General features: G+C 44.0%; 1 protein-coding gene across 6 annotated transcripts in view; it reads left to right on the forward strand.

Moving 5' to 3' along the window:
- Positions 1–19319, forward strand: part of KCNQ2 (potassium voltage-gated channel subfamily Q member 2) — a 155521-nt gene that overhangs the window by 107345 nt on the left and 28857 nt on the right. For 5 of the 6 annotated variants that reach the window (XM_036752647.1, XM_036752646.1, XM_036752648.1 and 2 more), the window contains exons 6-11: positions 1749–1859; positions 3530–3625; positions 7561–7655; positions 9745–9774; positions 14282–14350; positions 15974–16003. In XM_036752647.1, the coding sequence (XP_036608542.1) occupies positions 1749–1859; positions 3530–3625; positions 7561–7655; positions 9745–9774; positions 14282–14350; positions 15974–16003 (431 nt within the window). The remainder of the gene's footprint in view (positions 1–1748; positions 1860–3529; positions 3626–7560; positions 7656–9744; positions 9775–14281; positions 14351–15973; positions 16004–19319) is intronic. The other variant, XM_036752650.1, reaches the window with a different exon arrangement.

Consider the following 19319-nt stretch of genomic DNA (forward strand, 5'->3'; position numbering starts at 1 on the left):
AACAATAGCTATGATTTATATAGCATTGTAATGATTGTAAAACATCATACCCCTGTTATCTCATTTGAGTCTCACAATAACCTTGTAAGGGAAGTGCTGTTCTTACTCCCGTTTTACAGACGAGGAAACTGAGGCCGAGAGGTAAAGTGACCCAGGGTGACACAGCTGGTGTCTAAGTTAGGTCTTCCTGACTCTAAGTCCGGTGCTCCATCCACTATGCTGCCTAGCTGCCTATTAGCCCGTCTATGTACATGTACACACACATAGCCCAAAGATTGATTTGATGGTCATATATAGACATAGCCTTAGCTGCAAATTCTTCAAATCAAAGCACCTAAACTTTATTTGAAAAGTGCAGCTGTTGATGCTGCCTCCCTGTTCTCTCAGGTGTGAAATGAGATGGATTCTTTTATAATTCATTTGCCTGATGGGCCATGTCGGGAAGATGGATGGTGTTTTTAGAAAACATTCAGTGTGATTGTTACAGAGGCTGGAAGAGAACACCAATGATGCTCATTGCATGACTGGGGGCTGTGCAGCCTTTCTGACGTCCTATCTTTCCTATCTCATTGAATGCCACAGTCTTTGGGAAGGGTGTGTGCGTGTGTGTGTGTGTGTGTGTGTGTGTGTGTGTGTGTGTGTGTGTGTAAAATTCAAGTTCTATCCTACAGTGACAGAAAAGTCTAAGGCATCTAAATAAGTTGAGCTCCTTTCTGTAATCTGGAAGGTTGGTGTGCTTTCAATGAGACCCTGTTCGGCTATTTGACGGTTTTTTTAAATGTGAAACAAGTGCAGATGTTTGTGCCACTGAGAAATTCTTTTATTTTCCATTTTATTTAAAAAAAAATATCGACTTAACAAGCACCAAATGAAACAAACGTTTCTATATACGTTATAGAATAGGAGGAGAGGATTGCCCGTGAAGCTTTAAATCTCTAGTATGTACAGTTTACTTTTCTTCTTAAGCATATGTAATAAATTCAACCTATCACTTTCAAAGCTCTCTTGCTTTTCTGTGATTCCTTCTGGTATCTTCTTTTTAGGGGAAGGGGAAAGGGAATAAGTATTTTTATAGTACCTATTATATGTTAGGCACTGTGCAGAGTGCTTTACAAATATTATCTCATTTAATCCTCATAACAACTTTGTGAAGTAGGGACTGTCATTATCCTCATTTTATAGTTGAAGAAATCGAGACAAACAGAAGTTAAGTGACCTTCCCAGAGTCACACAGTTATTACGTGCGCCTGAAGCTAGGTTTGAACTCCTGTTTTCCTGATTCTAGGCCCAGTGCTACATAGAGGTCCTTTCATGAATAACAAAAACAAAACAGAGCATTGTTTTATCCCGCCTCGGGTAGGAGGTACCCTTGTCTCCTTCTATCCTTCCCACCCATTGAATAAAAAAAGGAAAAAATCCTTATGACACATATGTGTGGCCAAGAAAAACCAATCCCCACATTATCAGTGTTCAGAAAGGCCTGTCTCATTCTCCATTTTGAGTCCATTGCCTCTCTGTCAAGAAGGCCAGCATATTTCCTCTAGAGTCCTTTGAAATCCTGACTGATCAAAGTTGTCTGCTTTACATTGTTTTTGTTGTGTGCATTGTTCTCCAAGCTCTGCTCACTTCACTCTATATCAGTTCATATAAGTCGTATCTGCTGGGAAAATTTTCCTGTTCTTAATTTGATGACACATTTAGCAAATAGCCCTGAAAAAACAAGTTTGACTGCCTGATGCTTGTTCCAGATTACTTTGACTACCATTGGGTATGGCGATAAGTATCCCCAGACGTGGAATGGAAGACTGTTGGCTGCTACTTTCACTCTCATTGGAGTCTCCTTCTTTGCTCTCCCTGCTGTAAGTGACTTGCCTTTGCAAGAGGGCACTCTGAACTTCTCCCATAGGATAAGCCTACATAAAGGGCCATTGGACGTGCCCACCTCCATCGTTGCTTTATACCTTCATGTTGATTGCAGGGGAGATATAGGAACTGGTTTCTAGACCTTAGATAACAGGACCAGGAAGCTGTAGCACTTTGGAGGGTGAAGCTGGGGTGATTGTGATTTCTATTCCCATCAACCACAATTCCAACCATCCTGAGGAGATGCAGAAGAACCCCTCAGATCTAGCCCTGAACAGTTAACTTGAACTGTAGTCAGTTTTGCAAGTTACCTTGACTCAAATAGAGGTAAGGAGGTAGATTCATCAAAGTTAGACTTTCCATTTAGGAGAGGGCTTAAGTCCTCTGCTGCCTGACAAGGTCATAAAGATAGCCTTTGATTCTTGAAGGCTATTCCAGCAGAGACCAAGTCCTGGAAAGTTCTACCAATCTGGAAAGGCTTTAGTATAGACCTGATTGTAAACTATGGGCCTGTAGTTTAAGGATCAGCCCAGTTAAAGTTGCAGTGGCTCGTTACTAGACAATTGAGCACAATTTGCTGAGTTTAGTGGATAGGGCACAGAACTTAGAGCCAGGAGGACCAGGGTTCAAATGAAAATTCCTCCTGTGTGACCCTGGACAAGTCACTTAACCTCTCTGTGACTCAGTGTCCTCATCTGTAAAACAAGGAGGTTGGACTTGGTCTTTAAGGTCTTGTCTAGCTCTAAGTCTATGATCTTAGGAAGATTGTTGGAAACATCCCAGATAGGTAATATTTTCTGCTTTGGTGGAGCAAGACCAATCTTGATGAAATCATGAAAACTTGAAGTACAAAGAATTTTTTTGCCACTGAATTATGTTTCAGCTCCCAACTAACCCGGTTCTCTGTGGAGGGTGGTGAGTGCCACCTTTTATTTGAGGAGGGGGAAGCCTGTGGTTTCATCAATGTGGGGGAACTTAATGGTGTGGAAACTCCCTCTATCCATACAGCCTCGATACAGAATGGTGAATTGTCAACTTAAAGAGTTGCCTGGGAATATGAAGAGACTAAGTAACTTGCGGTCGCACAGGTAGTACGTGTCACAGGTAGATTTGAACCCAGATCTTTATGACTCTAAGACCAGCCTCTATCCGCTGAATCATGTTGCCTTTTGAATGGTTATGTAGAGAACTGAAAAGTTAGACTGAACTTCTGAATATCACTTTACAGACCCCAAATTATCAGAATTTAAAGGCTTTTTGTTGAGCCATCCTTTGATCTTGCAATTTTCTATTATTTTAGATGTTTTCTTCTCCCCCAGTTTCTTGCTGTTCCTTTCACAAAATATACTACTGATGAGAACAGCTTTAACATTTTGGAGACAATCAAATGAATTGTCGTGGAATTTCCAGATAATTTGATCTCTTCTGTTCACATTTTGTACTAAGAAGCCGTTTTTGGACTCACATGAATAAATTATTATATCAAGGAGTTCTGCTGAAGGAGATGAAGGTGGACAGTTGGGGCATTTTGGAGACTGTATAGGAAGCGAGTCGAACTACTAGGAGGACAAAAGGCAGACGGGGAACCCAGACATAGACCCCAGACATAGGAATTATGAGATAGATCTCCTAACTTACCCCATGATGATAAATCTCTGAATTTCAGGGAATTTTAGGTTCAGGGTTTGCTCTGAAGGTCCAAGAACAGCATCGTCAGAAGCACTTTGAGAAGAGACGAAATCCTGCAGCCGGCCTGATTCAGGTATTGCCAGGGTTCCTCTGAAATGCAAACCAGGTACTTGGTCTGACCCCTATGAAGCTCTGAAAGTGGAGTGTTGGTATGAATGAAAGGAGCAAAGAGACACGAGCTCTTTAAATTGTCAGGAGCCTTAGGATGGGGTCCCTCTGGGTAGTAGCATAGCAGATGGGCGGTGTAGCACCTGGAGTGCTGGCCTTGGAATTAGGAAGACTTTAGTTTGAATCTTGTCTCAGACCCTATTTACTGGTCATATGATCTGGGCAAATCACACTGTTCTCTCAGCTTTAGTTTCCTCATCAGTAAAATAGGGAATATAGAACCTATCTTAGAAGGTTGTTGTGAGGATCAGATAACATATGGAAAGCATTTTGTAAGCCATAAACTGCCATATAAATGGTGGACCTGGAATTTTCTCAATGTAGGGAAGTTCCTGGTGAGTAAATTCCTGCCCCTGTAGATTGACACCTTCTTGGCAATTTATTGTCTTGGAGAGTTGCCCAAGGTCCAGAAGGGTTGAGTGTAAGTGACTTGCCTGGGATGGCATGGTCAATCTGTTTCAGAGGTGGGCCATAAACCCATTTCTTCTTGACTCCAGGGCTAGTTTGCTGTCCTCTACCAAACACTATCTCTCCACTATGGTCTTATCAATACAAATAGTAATTAGTAACATTGATATAGCCCTTTAAGGTTTGCAAAGTACCATGCATTTATGTTACTTCATTTGATCTTCACAACAATCTCATGAGGAAGGTCCAATTGTTACTCCATTTACAAATGGGGTAAACTGAGAGAGATTAAGGGACTTGTTATGCAGCAAACAATTGTCTAATGTGGGATTTGAACGCAAGCCTTCCTGTCTCCAAGTCCAGTATTCTATCCATTTTAAAATGTTGTCTCCCTTTTTTGGATCAACTCTCTTAAAAGAGAGGCATGAATTTCTTGGGCTAGAACCTTGCTCCAAGCTCCCTTTGTGGGAATAAACTTTCCCTACCAGTAGAGTTGGGAATAAGGTGCCTTAGACTGACAAAGAAAATGCATCCAAATGCTGTGATACTTTGAAGTGAAATCAATATCCCCAAGTTTAGAAAGAGTTCATTGAATTATATTGCTTTCATCTGGATTTGAGCCTGGTTCCTAGAGAGAGAAAATGGAAATATGGCATAGTACATGCTCTTAAAAACTTTTCAAGTGCTTATGCCTTGGAAGGGAGGCTAAGCCCTCCCTGGTCACTCCCAGCTCTCACCTTTCCACTTCTACTACAAAGAAGACATTGTAGTTTAAGGTGGCCACCTAGCACTCCTCTCAGCACCATAGGGACTGGTGCATGCTCACTTCGCTCTGGCCCTGAGGCCAGCGGGATCTGAAACTCTGAGAAGAGGCTGAAAGTTCACAAAGGCACCTGATTCAGGGTCATGAATTACTTTTTGATGGAGATCGGTAGGTGAATGAAGGGCCCATTATGAATATTTCAGATGAAGGTAGGAGAGAATATGTTTTCTTATTTCTAATCTCTCTCCCATGTGGGGGTTTAGAGTTGTTTTGACATAATTTAAGGTGGGAATAGATTGGTCCAAAGGTCTGAGGATGGGAGACTGATGGTATTTTGGGGGAGTGTGTGGAATGTGCTAGACAGCGTAGGGGAGTTGGAGCTGCCTTAAATAAATGTATAAAAATCATCTCATGAATCCTGGCAGATGCCTTAAGTTGATCTGTAAAAACTCAGGCAGATTTAATCACTGCACAATGCAAACAGAATCAGCAAGTGGGTTGTGTTTTGCTTGACTTGGTTTTGTACAAATGAGATGAAGTTTATTTAGAAATTTTGCTGAGACCTGGGGTATTGGTAATGTAGGCAGATGTCTACCCTAAGGAATCCTGAAAACTAGAAATGGAAAGGTTGGCACATTATATTTACTACCTTTATCCAGAATGTTCCCCTCTTTCTCCTATAGTAGAAGCTGTCAGAGATGGGACAAAGTGAAGGAGAGCTTAAGCTGACCCTCATTTCCTCAAACAATTGGAGGGTGGTTTCTCACTTAAGTGAATTGCATTGAATTGAGTTCAGTGAGTCTGTCTGCTGAGTCCTGTCCTAGGCAATGGGGTGGCAGGTCTAGAGATGAAGGTAAGACATGGTCTCTGCCCTTGGGGACCTCACAGTCTAATTGGAGAAATAGAACTTCTGCACACAAAATGGAGAATGGTATAAGGCACAGTATAACCAGGGGCCAAAATCTGAGCGCTAAGGGTGGTTGGAAATGGAATGGATCATTGTGGCTGGAATAGCCAGGAAAGGCTCCTTGGAGGAGGTAGGACTTGAGGTGATCTCTGAATCATGAATAGGATTTGGATAGGGAGAGAAGTGAGGTGAAGGAGAGAGAGCATTCTAGGTATGTGTAAGGGGAAAGGCTGGGCATAAGCCGTTAATCCCCATGAACTGATCAAGAAGTTGCTCCTCAGCCCTTTGGCTTCTTAGAAGGGGACAGGAGCACAGTCCTTTTCAGTCTTCTTACTCTTGCATCTCCTCTCTCCCACATCCCAATGTGCTCTTTGATACAGTAACATTGGCCTTGTTGCTGTTCCTCAAAGAAGACACTCTGTCTCCAGACTGGTTTTCGGTGTCTGTCTCCCATGCATCGAATGCTCTCCTTCCTCTTCTCTGCTACCTGGTTTCCCTGGCTTCTTTCAAGTACCTGTTAAAACCCTATATTCTGTAGGATGCCTTTCCCAATCCCCCTTCATTCTAATGTCTTCCCTCTGTTGATTATCTCCAGTTTATCCTCTTTATATGTATATAATGCCTCCTCTACTCCATTAGACGAGTATTTTGAGAGAAGGGACAATCTTGCCTTTCTTTGTATCCCCAGCGCTTTGCACGGTGCTTGGTGTACAGTAGATGCTTCCTAATTTTTTATTGGCTGAGTGACTGGTGTTGGCAAGGCTTTCTTATTAGTATATTTGTAGTCGATAGAGAAAAGTCAATGCAATTTCTTTTGTTATGTGCAAGGAGTTTGCCCTGGCCAGCACTGGACTTAAAGTAATGATAACAGCTGATCATAATAGTCTATAGAAAACTGTAAGGCTTGTGAAGCGTTTGCAACACATTATCTCATTTTATCCTTACAAGACTCTTGTGAGGGACATGATGCAAGTTGTTCTACTATTTACAATGATACAGATTATGCTATCATTATTCCCATTTCAGAGGTGAGGAGCCTGGGACCTTTCTCATTGTTACACAGCTAATCAGTTGGTTGGCCAACAAGCATTTAGTAAGCATTTACTATGTGCCAGGCACTGTGCTAAGCACCGGGAATGAAAAGGAAGACAAACCCAGTCAAGGAGCTCAAATTTTAATGGGGGAGACAACATGCAAACAATCACATACATAAATACACAGTGTATAAAGTATAAGGAAGAAGTAATCTTAGAGGGGAAAGTACTGGGAGAAAGGTGAAGAAATAAGGAAAAGCCTCTTGTAGAAGGTAAAATTTGGGATGAGTCTTGACGGAAGTCAGAATGCAGAGGTGAGGAGGGAGAGCATTCCAGGCATGGAGACAGCCAGTGAAAAGTATCAACTAGGGAGGGTTGCATTTGAGAAAGAAGGCCAATATTGCTGGACCATAGAGTATGGGGACACACTAATAGGTGCTAGAAATGGGATTAGAACCTCCGTCTCTTCTGATTTGAGATCCAATGCTCCATGACTCCATGTCGCCTCTTTATAAGGAGAGCCAGATGGTATTCCTGGTTCTGTCATTAACTAGCCCTGTGCCATTGGGCAAGTCCAATCATATCTCTTGCCCTCTGCTTACCTGTAAAATGGAGGGCTTGGACTAGGTTGGACTAGCTTTCACATTCTCTGATTTGCAATTTATCTGTGACTTAAGATGTTTGGCTTATGATTGTCCTCTCTCTGTGTTCCATTCCCTTGGCTACAGTCCGCTTGGAGATTCTACGCGACTAACCTCTCTCGGACAGACCTCCACTCAACCTGGCAATACTATGAGCGCACCGTCACCGTCCCCATGTACAGGTACCATCATTAAATCCTGTCCTTGTTGCCCTACTGCCATAGGGAGCAAAAGTCCTGTGAAGCTTTTCACCCCCAGGTGATTTGGGGCTACAGTCCTTAGACAGCCTCCTTGTGGTGTCACAGTGTTTTTCAATTTGTCCTTAACTCTGTTATTTTGTTTCTGTTTTTATTTTTATTTTTATTTTCATTAAAAAGTGCATATGTTTAAGATTCTCTGTGTAAGGTCCATGGTATTAATTTTGTTCTTTGCTTATATTGTCGCAGTTGTTTTCACCTTTATTTCTCTGCCCCCGTTTTCTTTTGTTGTTGTTTTCTTCACTGTTAGTTGCATTGTGTTGTGAGCTGCTTCAGCAGCATGAGAAGAAAGATCCCCCCCCTCTCCCCAGAGAGCTGCCCTGGAATGGAGGTAATGTTCCTCAGCTGAGTCCATGTTGGTGCTGAATTGTGTTCTCTGCCACCTGTGTGAACTGCCCACTCTAGGCCTTTTGCTTCTTGACCCTTTTACCTCTCTCCCATCAAAGGGAGTCTCTCTTTCCCCAACCTGGGGTTGTGGTGGGAGGGCCTCTAGAAAGATTCCTTCTCTTGGAGAGGGGGAGACTGCCAGGGTGGCTGGGGAGAACTCCCTTGACTACTACGTACAAGGGATCAATGAGACCATCTGGTGTCTTGGGTTTGAGCCCATATATACTTGGAGTCTGAAATCTACTCAAGAGGAATTTTATACCAGGATGGGCCCCAAGCCAACATTATTGAATGGAAAACACAGACATAGACACCCGACAGACAGAAAGATACACACACACACACACACACACACACACACACTCATACACCCTCCAGAAGAGGACTGTTTAGAGCAGAAAGAGGAAGAAAAAAGGTAAAAGAAATTTAACAATACTTCTGAATTTTGAATTATTAGATCCAACAATACCAGCAGGCCACCTAGTTGAACTCTTGGAAAATTACCAGGAGCTCTATCTCTCTCATCTATTCTGGCTCCAGGCAGCAACATTAGTCTCAGAGTGGGTTCTATTTCTTTGGGGAAGATGATGATGTTCCTTGAGGAATCCAAACAGTAGTTCTTGGTACCCACCATTCACCATCCTGTCCCTAAGCTGACTTGGAGCAGTGCTCCATTTTGATTGCTGCAGGGTTGGTATAGGCACATAATTATAATTTCTCTGCACCTAAACTCCAAAACAACTGGTGAGTAAGTGGCTTAAAATAATCAAATGTGTTCTTTGGATTAGTGAGAATTTCTCAAATATCTTGCTGTCTCCCTGGGGCTTATTTTCTGTGGCTTTTCACTGCTAGTTGAGCCTGAAAACACGGTGCGTACAAATATTTGTGGGGATCCCCTGACTTTAGAGATGGGTGGTAAGATTCCTAGAAGCTTAGTTTCTGTAAAGTATGGGTGTCAATTTCGAATTATTAGACCCAATGATACTAGCAGGCCACTTAGTTGAGCACCCTGGAAAGGGATGAAAGAAAGGGGAGAAGGATCTCTTAAAAGCAATTTCCACATTTCTTTTGACTCTTCTTTTTCATGGGGGTTAGGATCCTAGTGTCTAATATCCTCTGGAGTGTAGCTCTTCTTTCATTGGGGAATAGGAACTCATCACACACCAAGAACCCGGGCCCTTTGGGCTGCAGTTTACTGCCTCCAGTTGTGTAGGTGCCTGTATTTACCCCATGGACTAATTTTCTTTGTTCTGTTCTTTCCCCCCTTCCCACTTTCCCCAACTTTCTTCTTCTTATTCCATTCTCTCTCTTTCCCTTTCCCTCCCCATTTCTCTGTCTCTATCTCTCTCTGTCTCTCTCTTTCTCTGTCTCTCTCTGTCTCTCTCTCCCTCCCTTCCTTCCTCCCTTCCTTCCTTCCTCCCTTCCTCCCTGCCTGCCTTCCTTCCTTCCTTCCTTCCTTCCTTCCTTCCTTCCTCCCCCTCCCTTTCCCTCCCCTCCTTTCCTCCTTTCTTTCTTTCTTTCTTTCTTTCTTTCTTTCTTTCTTTCATTCTCTCTCTCTCTCTCTCTCTCTCTCTCTCTCTCTCTCTCTCTTTCTCTGTCTCTTTTGGTGTGAAAACACTTGAAAAAGCTCGCAAACACAAACTTACGGGGCCTCCAGGTATGAAGTGCATGTGAATCTGAAAGCTGTGTGTGGTGTTATTTCTTGTTCTTCGTTTGGGACTATAACAAGTTGAGGCTTTTGAAAGAAAAACCAAAACAAACCACCGTTAAAAGGAGAGAGGGCCAACCCCCCACTAACAGCCTGCAGAGCTAATTCCATGCAGCTTCATAAACCCCTCCTTGTGGTCTGGCACAAGTGTTGAGAGAATTCACGGTGGAATGAAGGAAAATGGGGGTATTAATGGTTTTCTCAGCCTCCCATGGTAACAACCACAGAATACACACAACTTAGACTGGATGTGCTTCCATACTCTTCACATTTCTTTCTGCTACTTCCTGAACCATTGCTTATTCTCCTTCAATTTATATTACTGTTTCTTAATCTTTCTCTGCTTCTCCTTGTCCTTTTTTCTCCTTGACTTACCCTCTCCCATTGCTTTCTTTATTCTCCCTCCTTCTGATGTCTATTCCAATCCTTTCTTCCTACTTCCATTTCTCAACCCCTCATTGTTTTGTTAGCTGCTGCCCCCACTCCTGGGTGTAGACTGCTCCATGGATCAGAGGCCAATTCCTCAGCACTCCTACCCTGAATTATGAAGAAAGTTGTAGGGGTCACCTTCCCTTAAAAGCTGAACTACTGTAGCAGAAACTGGAAACATAAAACTGAAATATTTCTTCATCCTTGCCTCCCCTAGAAATGCATATCAGCACTGGACTTCTGGATAGCTTGCTGGTGTGGGAGGTAGCAACTAGGTTTATACCTAGCCATATCCGTGGGCAGAGGGAATTCCATGCTCTGATGTAAAAGTTCTTTGCATGCCTAGGAGGGTTGGTGGTGTACATATAGAGAGCTCCCGGAAAGCCAGGCCTCATAGTGCCAGGTCTGGCAAGTTATAAATACAGTGACTAAAATAGCAAATATCTTATTACATGGTAGGGTCACATTCTAAGGTGAGCAGAGGCCAAAGGAGCCTAAAGAATTACTCATTTCAGAAAATGGATGCTTGTTCTTGCTATGGCAACCTGGGGCTTGAAGCCCCAGAACCTTTGTATAGAGGTGGAAAAGCTAGGGAAGAGAGATTCATGTTTCTTCTCCTGGATGGGGGCTTGTGTCACTTTAGCCTCACAGGGTGGATAGTTCTCCTATCCAGGAAGATAGGTTTTAACTTACCTCCTGGTCACATGCCTGACCTGATTCAGTGGTGTTAGTGAGCAGCAAAGCCATGTTCCCCTGTGTTGGATAATGACCTGGAATGGGAAATTCTATTGGAAAAACCTGAAGTTGTCTCATACTAGTCCAGCTCCCTTTATCAGAATTAAAAGTAAAGCCTGATGTGAACCAGACTTGTCATGATGGGGACACAGATGGAGTTCCCCAGCCCTGGATCTGGGCAGTCATGTACAGTCTATCCACCTTCTGCTGACCAAAGCTAACATAGCTCTGGTGCCTGTGGGGTTTCAGTCTTGGGTGATAAAATCTCCTATAAAGCTCTGAAGCTGGTGTGGTGAAAGTGTGCTGTCACTGTGCTATCTCTAAAACATGAGAACAGCAGCCATCTTAGATGCCCCAGATGTGCACTGTGGCTACCTCAGGAGACCTAATTGGCCTTGTCAAGTGGAGTTGGCTGCCCCACTGCCCACTGGACCCTTACCACTGACCAGCAGCCATTCTCTCTCCTTTGGGTATGATACCCTCTACTCTCCATGCCTGCCCTCCCCACCCTCCCTAGCTCCCTAAATTCCTCATTGCTCTTTCATTCACCATAAGACATGATCCATCTAGGAAACACTTAGGACTCTCCTGACAAGCGATGGTATGTGTGTATGTGTGTGTGTGTGTGTGTGTGTGTGTGTGTTCGCATGTGTGTTGCACATGCTATTGCCTCTCCTCCCTTGATCCTTCTCTTTTGTGATGGTGTTGTATCTGTGTCTCAGGCATGACTTTCCTCTGACCTTGGCTCTGAGGTGCTTATGTATTGTGTTTTCTAACCCAGTGAGTGTGTGTGCGTGTGTGTGTATGTGTGTGTTGTGAGCATATGAGTGTGTGTGTGGTGGGACAGGGGTGGGGGACTGACTTGTCTCTTGCTCCTTTTCCCAAGTGAATGCTTACAGATGGTGATGGGAACTGGGGAGGAGTGGGATCGGGGGAGACTGGAAGAACAGGCCATGGGGCTGGGCCTGTATAATGAAGAGACAGGGAAGGATGAAACAGACTGTGCACCTGAGCTCACCCCTCTTCTGTGACAGCCATGCAGCTGACCCCTCAGCATGAGCCCATCCTCTAACTGTCGTGGCCAGGCCTTCCTGCTTAGCTATCACCCTCTAGCTGGAGCTCACCTCCTGCTGCAAGGAAGGGGACCTTTCAGGGAAGAGAGAGAGAAAGCCCAGTTAGCATGTGGGGGCCTAGGCATGGGGCATCAGAGACTTGGGAGTCCCCAGTCTGGGAAGAGGCCAAGCCTGAAATAGAATCAGGGTAAGTGGCTGCTGGCACGGGCCTCTTAGCACCTGGGCCTCTGTGTCCGGGATGGCATGTTCAGAGAATGGCTCAGGCAATTTCAGTGTGAACTTCTTGGAGACCTTCCTAGGGAGAGCCCTGACTTGGGGACTGTTCTCATCACACAGGAGAGGGGAAGCAGTTAGGATCCCAAAGGCTGCTATGGGGCCTGAATTTTTGCCATTGCTCCCATGATGCTTGCAAAGCTATGTCCAGGAGCCAACAACCTGTGTGCGTTATCCTCTGGCTGCAAGGGAGGGTGTCTGGCAAATCCAGGATATGATCCCACCTCTTCAGTGAAAGGGGAAGAATCTGAAGGGCAGAGTGGTGGAGTAGAAAAAGTACAGGTTTGGGAGTCAAAGGACCTAAGTTCAAAGCCTAGCTCTCCTACTTGCTACCTGTGGGTCAGTTACTTCAGCTCCCTGGGCCTGTTTCCTCTTCAATAAAATGAGTGCAGTGCCATAGGACAATGCCCAAGGTCTCTTTAAGTCCTTAATATATGACCCTAAGCTTCTGGGGGTTAGGATAAGTTAGGTTTTTCCTTTCGGGGTTAGGAAGTCAAACTTTTGGCAACCCCCTACTCTACAACTGTCAGATATTGAAGTCGTGCCCTAGGTAGAGTGCTGGACATGGTGTTGGAAACCTGAGTTCAAATTCTGACTCAGACACTTATTATTTGTGTTACCCTCTCTAAACTTCAGTTTCTTGCTCTGTAAAATGGGGGTAGTAACAGCACCTACCTCACAGGGTTGCTGTAAGAATGAAATGAGGTGACATCTATAAAGCCAACCTTAACAAAGTGCTATGTAAATGCCAGTTATTATTATCTATGCAAAAATAAAACACAGAGCAGTTGTTCATGAGAAGAGGTCCCTGTACAAGGGGCATCTTTGCCAAACAAATTGCCCAGTGATTCCAATTCAAATTTCCCCCTTGGAAGCTAGAAGTGCTGTTGTCACTTCTGTCCTAAAATTGAAACCAGCAGTGAAATAGGAGGAAGGACAGAGACAAAAGATATTTAATGCTCATCTGCTGCTGCTAGTCTCTGGTGTTTTCTATTTTCTAGTTTTTCAATGGGGATAGCAGGTTTCCAAAGAGAGACTTTTTTTTTTTACTTCTTTTCTATGAGACACTTCTGGTCCTCCTTTCTCTGCCTTCAGGATCTTCCCTCTCAGCAGCCAGCTTTTCCAAGACGTTCCTATCTTTCTTGGTGCCCTAGACCAACAGAAGCACCTAAGTCACTCCATGTGACCACCACTTAAGAAAAAGAAGTCATCCTAGCCTTATGTGGCTCCTCAGACTTCTTAATCATCCTCATTTGCAGCATTGATAGCATATGTTGCCCCACCCTCTGCATTTCTGTAGCTGCTACTTCCCTAATTCTGGCTCTTTCTCCTTCATGCCTGGATTATTCCAGTAGCCTCCTAAATGTTTGTTTCCTACTTTCAATCTTTCCCTCTTCTATTTATTCTAGACATACATAGACTGGTTACTTTTTTCTAAATGCTGATTTTTTTCATGTCACTTCCCTGCTCAAAAACCTGCAATGGCTCCCTATGATAAGTCAGAGCAGTGTAGTGTAAAGAACCTTGAAGTAGAAGTCAGGAGATGTAGTTTCCAGTCTTATCTCTACTGCTAACTAGCTGTGTGCCTGCGGGTAATTTACAATTTCATCATGTCTTAATTTGTGCATCTGTAAAATGATGGTATTGGACTGTGTTTGAGGTTTTTTCCAAAGTTTCTAACTTTTTGTTACTCCTCTGAAAACAGATTGGTGGTGAGCACAGAAGGGTCTTGCTCCCCAGTAGGTTAGGGCTGGGGTCATAAAATAAGGTTTCTCTCTCTCTTCTGCTAATGTCAAGACCATTTTAAGGTGGCTCTTGAGCATTTAAGTCAAACTCCCCATTTTTAAAGCTTATACTAATGGGAGAAATAGATGAAAGGCTCTTTTGAGAGATACTGGGCTGATCTGATTGGAAACCTAACTCGTCTCTTCTTTTTTGTACTCCAGACTGATTCCACCTCTCAACCAGCTGGAACTTCTCCGAAACCTTAAGAGCAAATCTGGACTCACTTTCAGGTCAGCAGCCAAGTGACTGAAGCTCTGGGGAAAATTATCTGATGAGGTCTCTGTTTCTTGGTGCCTATATCTGTCTCTTTCCCACTGCCCCTCCTGTCTGTGCTCTCTGTAGGTCTTCATGTATCTGGATTTCCTATCTTACCACAATACAATGCCCTCTTCATTTAGCCTTCTCTGAGTATCTTAAAAGTACGATGGCTCATTAGCTGTGCAAGAGTTGGCAGAGGGTGGGTTAGATAGTTTCTGAGTCCCTTCATCCTAGGAGTCTATGCTTTGCTTGCTTATGGAACGTTTGGAAAGTTCTTCCTCTTGAGAAATTGGCTTTGTGGGAGTCAGAATACCAGGGAGAACGTTAGAATGTGAACTCTGCCTTAGGTTGGCATGACAGATTTTTTTAACCACCGGTTTGGTGGGCTTTTGACTTCCAGCACTCTTCTTTACCAAACTATGGATGACATCACCATAGGCGATTTCATCAAGACATTTATGTTAGGCTGCTTCGTTCTGCTCATTGCTCCAGCTAACTGGAGGTGTTGCTGTAATTGAGGAGTCAGTTCTGTTTAGCTGTGGAGACAAGAAGAAGGCAGTAGCTAATGCCACAGAACATTAGCCTCTCTCCCACTCTTAGGCTACCTGTAGGCAGAAGTGTGGCTTTGGGGATTCGTTTTTGAGTGGTTTTCCCTGTGTGTTTATATTCCCTTGTGTTGTGCATTCTTGGGGGGAAAATTGTGTATTGAGCTATGGGGGCAAGCTGCTTGAGGACTTAGGCAGAAAGTGCCCCCAAATCTGAGCAATGATGATTCTGTGTGACAAGGTCAGTGGCAGTTGTATCTTTGATACCACCTTCTGTCCCTGACAGCCCTTCCCCTTTCTCTCAGGTGTGCCTGGGTCTGAGTTCCAGGGAGCCTGTGTGGGACCCCAGCATAAGATGATCAACTCATTTAGACTTTGTCTGGGGGTCTTTGGTTTGGGGTGGGGGTTTTACTGTGAAGGAAAATGAAGGTGACCTGGATTAGTCCAAGAAGCAGGAGTACTAACCTCCCACCTCCAGGTTTGTATCTTAGCACTTTATAGGTTTGGCTGAGGCATAAACTAGTTTGAGGTGCTGGTCAGGATGAGTGGAGAAATCTGGTAATGAATGGGTGATTTCTGAGCTGAATAGCCCTACAACAGTTATTCCTAACATCTCCTTCATGAGCACATTTGAATTGAGTAGGATTGGCAGAGAAGAAACGAAGATCAGTCTCTTCCTTTTAAGCTTTATTCTACCCTATGGGAAAAATAAAGCTACCCTATGGGAAAATGTGGGAATTGGAGAGAGCAGGACTCCCATCTCCTGGATCTGGATAAGAAATAGGGTTGGCTTTTTGGATAAAGTGTCTTTTTAACCTCTTATTGGGAAGGCAAAGAAAAAGCACTCATCTCAGTTGACTCCCTCAGAGTAAAATACCAGGGGTATGGGCCTACATAGTCAGTCTAGAGTTGCCTTCTTCAGGAGGGCTCACAGGATGTTGGGTGGAGGCTGCCATTTGTTATATATGGGGGCAGGGGGAAGGGGAGGGAAGAGTTCTGTGCCCTTTGTACTGAACACATCTACTAACTCACTGTTGCTTCTGTTTAAAGGAAAGAACCTCAGCCTGAGCCATCACCAAGGTCTGTATATCTCCTGCCTTCTCATGCTCTATTTGGTATACTGCTCCGTTTGTGTGTGTATTTATACCTCTAGCCCTCTTTTCCGTCTGTGGTGTATTCAGCCAAAGGGAGCTGAGTACCCTGGGCAGAACAAGCTCTGTGTGTGCGCTTCTCACTGTGTGGTCTGTGGGTGTCTGTGTGACTGTGCCTGTGTGTCTGTCTGTCTGTCTGTAGCACATGCACAATGGTGATGTTGGTCCTTAAATCACTTTTCCTTTGTTTTAACTGTTTTTCCTCAATGTATTCTGGAATTATTTTGTGGCTCTGTGGATGGGGGCCTCTGGGGACAGCTGATGGCAGATTGCACATTGTTTTTCAGGGTCACCTCTCCCACCCCCTTGTGGTGAAGAGGCCTCTGGTCTAGCCTGCTACTATACATGACCCTGAGGCAGAGCTTTCCTTTAAGACCTCACCCCATTCCTAATATATACATATATGTATATATATATATATATGTATATATATATATATATGTATATATATACGCACATATATATGAGTAAGTATATGTGTGTGTATATATATATAATATATATATATATTATATATATATATATTATATATATATATATATTTCTAGACCTAAGTGAGATTTCACAGCTAGTTTAGGCCTTGGCCAACTAAAGTCAAGCTAGGGCCTCCTTGATGTTCTAGACAGTGTCCCTGTCCCTTCTCCTGACCAGTGGGTAAGTGGGTGTGGAACCAGGGTAATTTGTAACTTCTAAACCAGGGACTGTGAGATCTGTGCCCTGGGGAGAAATCTTTGCTCAGCCTATTTGGCAAAGGAGCTTACAAAGACTCAAGAGTATCTTCACAGTGGACTGAGAAAAACTGTCTGCCACTGTTTAAGGCATGACATGAAGCCAGAATGAGTTTTTCTCATTTTAGCTTTTGGCAGTCCCAACCAAGGAGTGACTGGTTAGAGGCCCCAGGGACTTCCTTCCTGTGTGATCTATCCACCCTGCCTCCCTATCCCCCACCAAAATCCAACCATAGGCTCAGAATGTCTGTAGAAATTCTGAGCCAAATGTCCTCTCAGCTAGGAAGTCTCCTGTTTCTTCTTAAGGACACAGACTATTTTTTGAGGAACACTTTAGGTACTGAATTTGGCTGTTTCTCTCTCCTGGCCCCTAGTCTGAAAGAGTCAGTGAAAGGTAATATATATGACAAGAGGAAAGGAAAATACTATTGTACTCTCTAGGGTCCAACTTTCCTCATCTACACAATGAAGGGCTCCATCTGGACAGTATCTTTGGCTCCTTCGAGCTCTGACATTGTAAGGTTCTGTGGAATTGGGGCTGCTAGAGGTTACATGATCATGGGAGGGTGTGAGGCTTGGTGCCCAAGTAGGAAAGCCTTGGTAGCAGACCCATGACTGAGAGAAGAGAGCATGAAAAATGAGGACAATCTTTCAAACAGACTGTAGGACTGTGCCCTCTCTTAGTTGAGTCTTTTTTCCCTTATATGAGCTCATGTGTGCAGCCATAGCCTCCAAAGTGCTCAGTCCACAAGCTGCTAAATAATGCCAGTCACCAAGATCATGTTTTCATAGTTGAGTTGTGGTTCAACAGCAGAGCCAGCTCATCAGACACCCCTGCCTCAGTCAGCTTCTGTAAGAATGTGAGGCTTGGCTCCACAAGCGTGAGGTCTGATGTTGGCTTTAGGGGCTTAAGAGGAAAGAAATAGGCCCAATTCTCCATGCTAACCTGCCCCCCAGCCATACTTCTCTGCACAACTGATGGGATATTGGGGAAAACTGTTTTTGGCTGTCCCATAAGGAAACAACAGCTATGCCCTGAATTGGGAAGACTAGCAAGCCTTGTGTTTCAGCCCCATCTGGGAGTGTCACCACTGGTATCCAGGTCCATCATGGCCATTGCTGAACTCCTCCTTCTGGTCATTGCATTATGCCTTCCCTCCTATGCAGAACCATGGCTGGCTGAGAAAAGAGGAATGACATTGTCGTCCTCTCAGTGATCAGATTTAGCTGAGAACGAATACAAACCCTGCCCTTAGGTGCTATCCCTATGTGCTTTCCAGGTTCCTTTTGTGTGGAGTCAGATCTTTCCTTTCATTAAATTCAACTCTGTTGCCTTAGTACATTCTCTCCTCTCCCCTAGTCTCTCCCACCTGACCCCATGGTCTTGTGTTGTGAGAATGATCATGAGGCTTCCAAATGGCCTTCTCTGGGCTATTCAAGATTGTGTTGCTTGTTACAGTGACTTGCTATTTTCTACTCCAAGTAGTTTCTAGACAGTCTCTTTGTTTCTCTTTCCCCACCCCCAATTTGGAATATATCACCTCCCCTCACCCCAAATGCTTCTAATTACTGTCATTGCCCTTTTCTGGGTCTCTCTGACTTCTGCTCTGTCCTCTTTGAGATGAGGTGGCTCTCACTGAAGGCAGGATTAAAGGTGAGGACATACCACTGGCTCCTGTGACAACATTCTGTAATGTGCTCTGTATAATTCTTTCCTTTTCCCTCCCCCTCCTCCTTTTTCCTCATTCCTAGCACAGCCCAGCCTCTTTCCCATGTGTTTTTCCATGAGATGCATCCTCCCTGGCCTCCAGTACCTTGTAAACTCACAACACTGATGCTGGTTATATTTCAGGAATTTATCCAAACCTTTCCCTATAAGATTTCTAAGCCCGGTCCACTTAGGATTCCCAAGGTTTTTTGAGGAAAGGGCGCATAGTTGAGATTGGCCTAATTAGGTCCAGGATAATGGTAGAGGAAAGGTTAGTTTCCCCAGATGAAAACAAAGAGGTAAGTGGCACATCTGGTTTTTAGGGTGCTGGTGCCCTGAAACCAATAGTGATTTGGTTTTGCCATTTTTGACTGGTACCTCATCCCATATTTAGTGGAAGTCTTATCTTCTGCTTTTCTGAACAATGGCAAAAAATAACATTCCCCTGCATGTGTGTAATTTCCATTAATTAGCTGCCTGATGGAATTGAGTTCCTAGTTTCCCTAAATAACAAAAATCAGCCCTAATGACTGGGATTCTAATGTCACGAGTGCTGGTTGTTCACAGAGTCAGGTTTGTTGCCAATTGGTCATGAATATCTGGTACTCTTCATAGTGTTTTGCTATGGAAACCCTCCTTCATGGTTGCCTTTTTGCTTCCTGGAGATAGGTGACATCCTGCATATCCCTCTTCCAGAACCCTGCTCAACCCCCAGAACAATTCTGAGTTCCTAGCAGGTGCTCAAACAGATGTCATTGCTGTTCCAGGCAGGGGAGTGAAATCTGAATGTCTGTCATCCTTTAGGTTGG

This window comes from Trichosurus vulpecula, chromosome 3 (genome assembly GCF_011100635.1).
Source record: "Trichosurus vulpecula isolate mTriVul1 chromosome 3, mTriVul1.pri, whole genome shotgun sequence".
NCBI lineage: Eukaryota > Metazoa > Chordata > Mammalia > Diprotodontia > Phalangeridae > Trichosurus > Trichosurus vulpecula.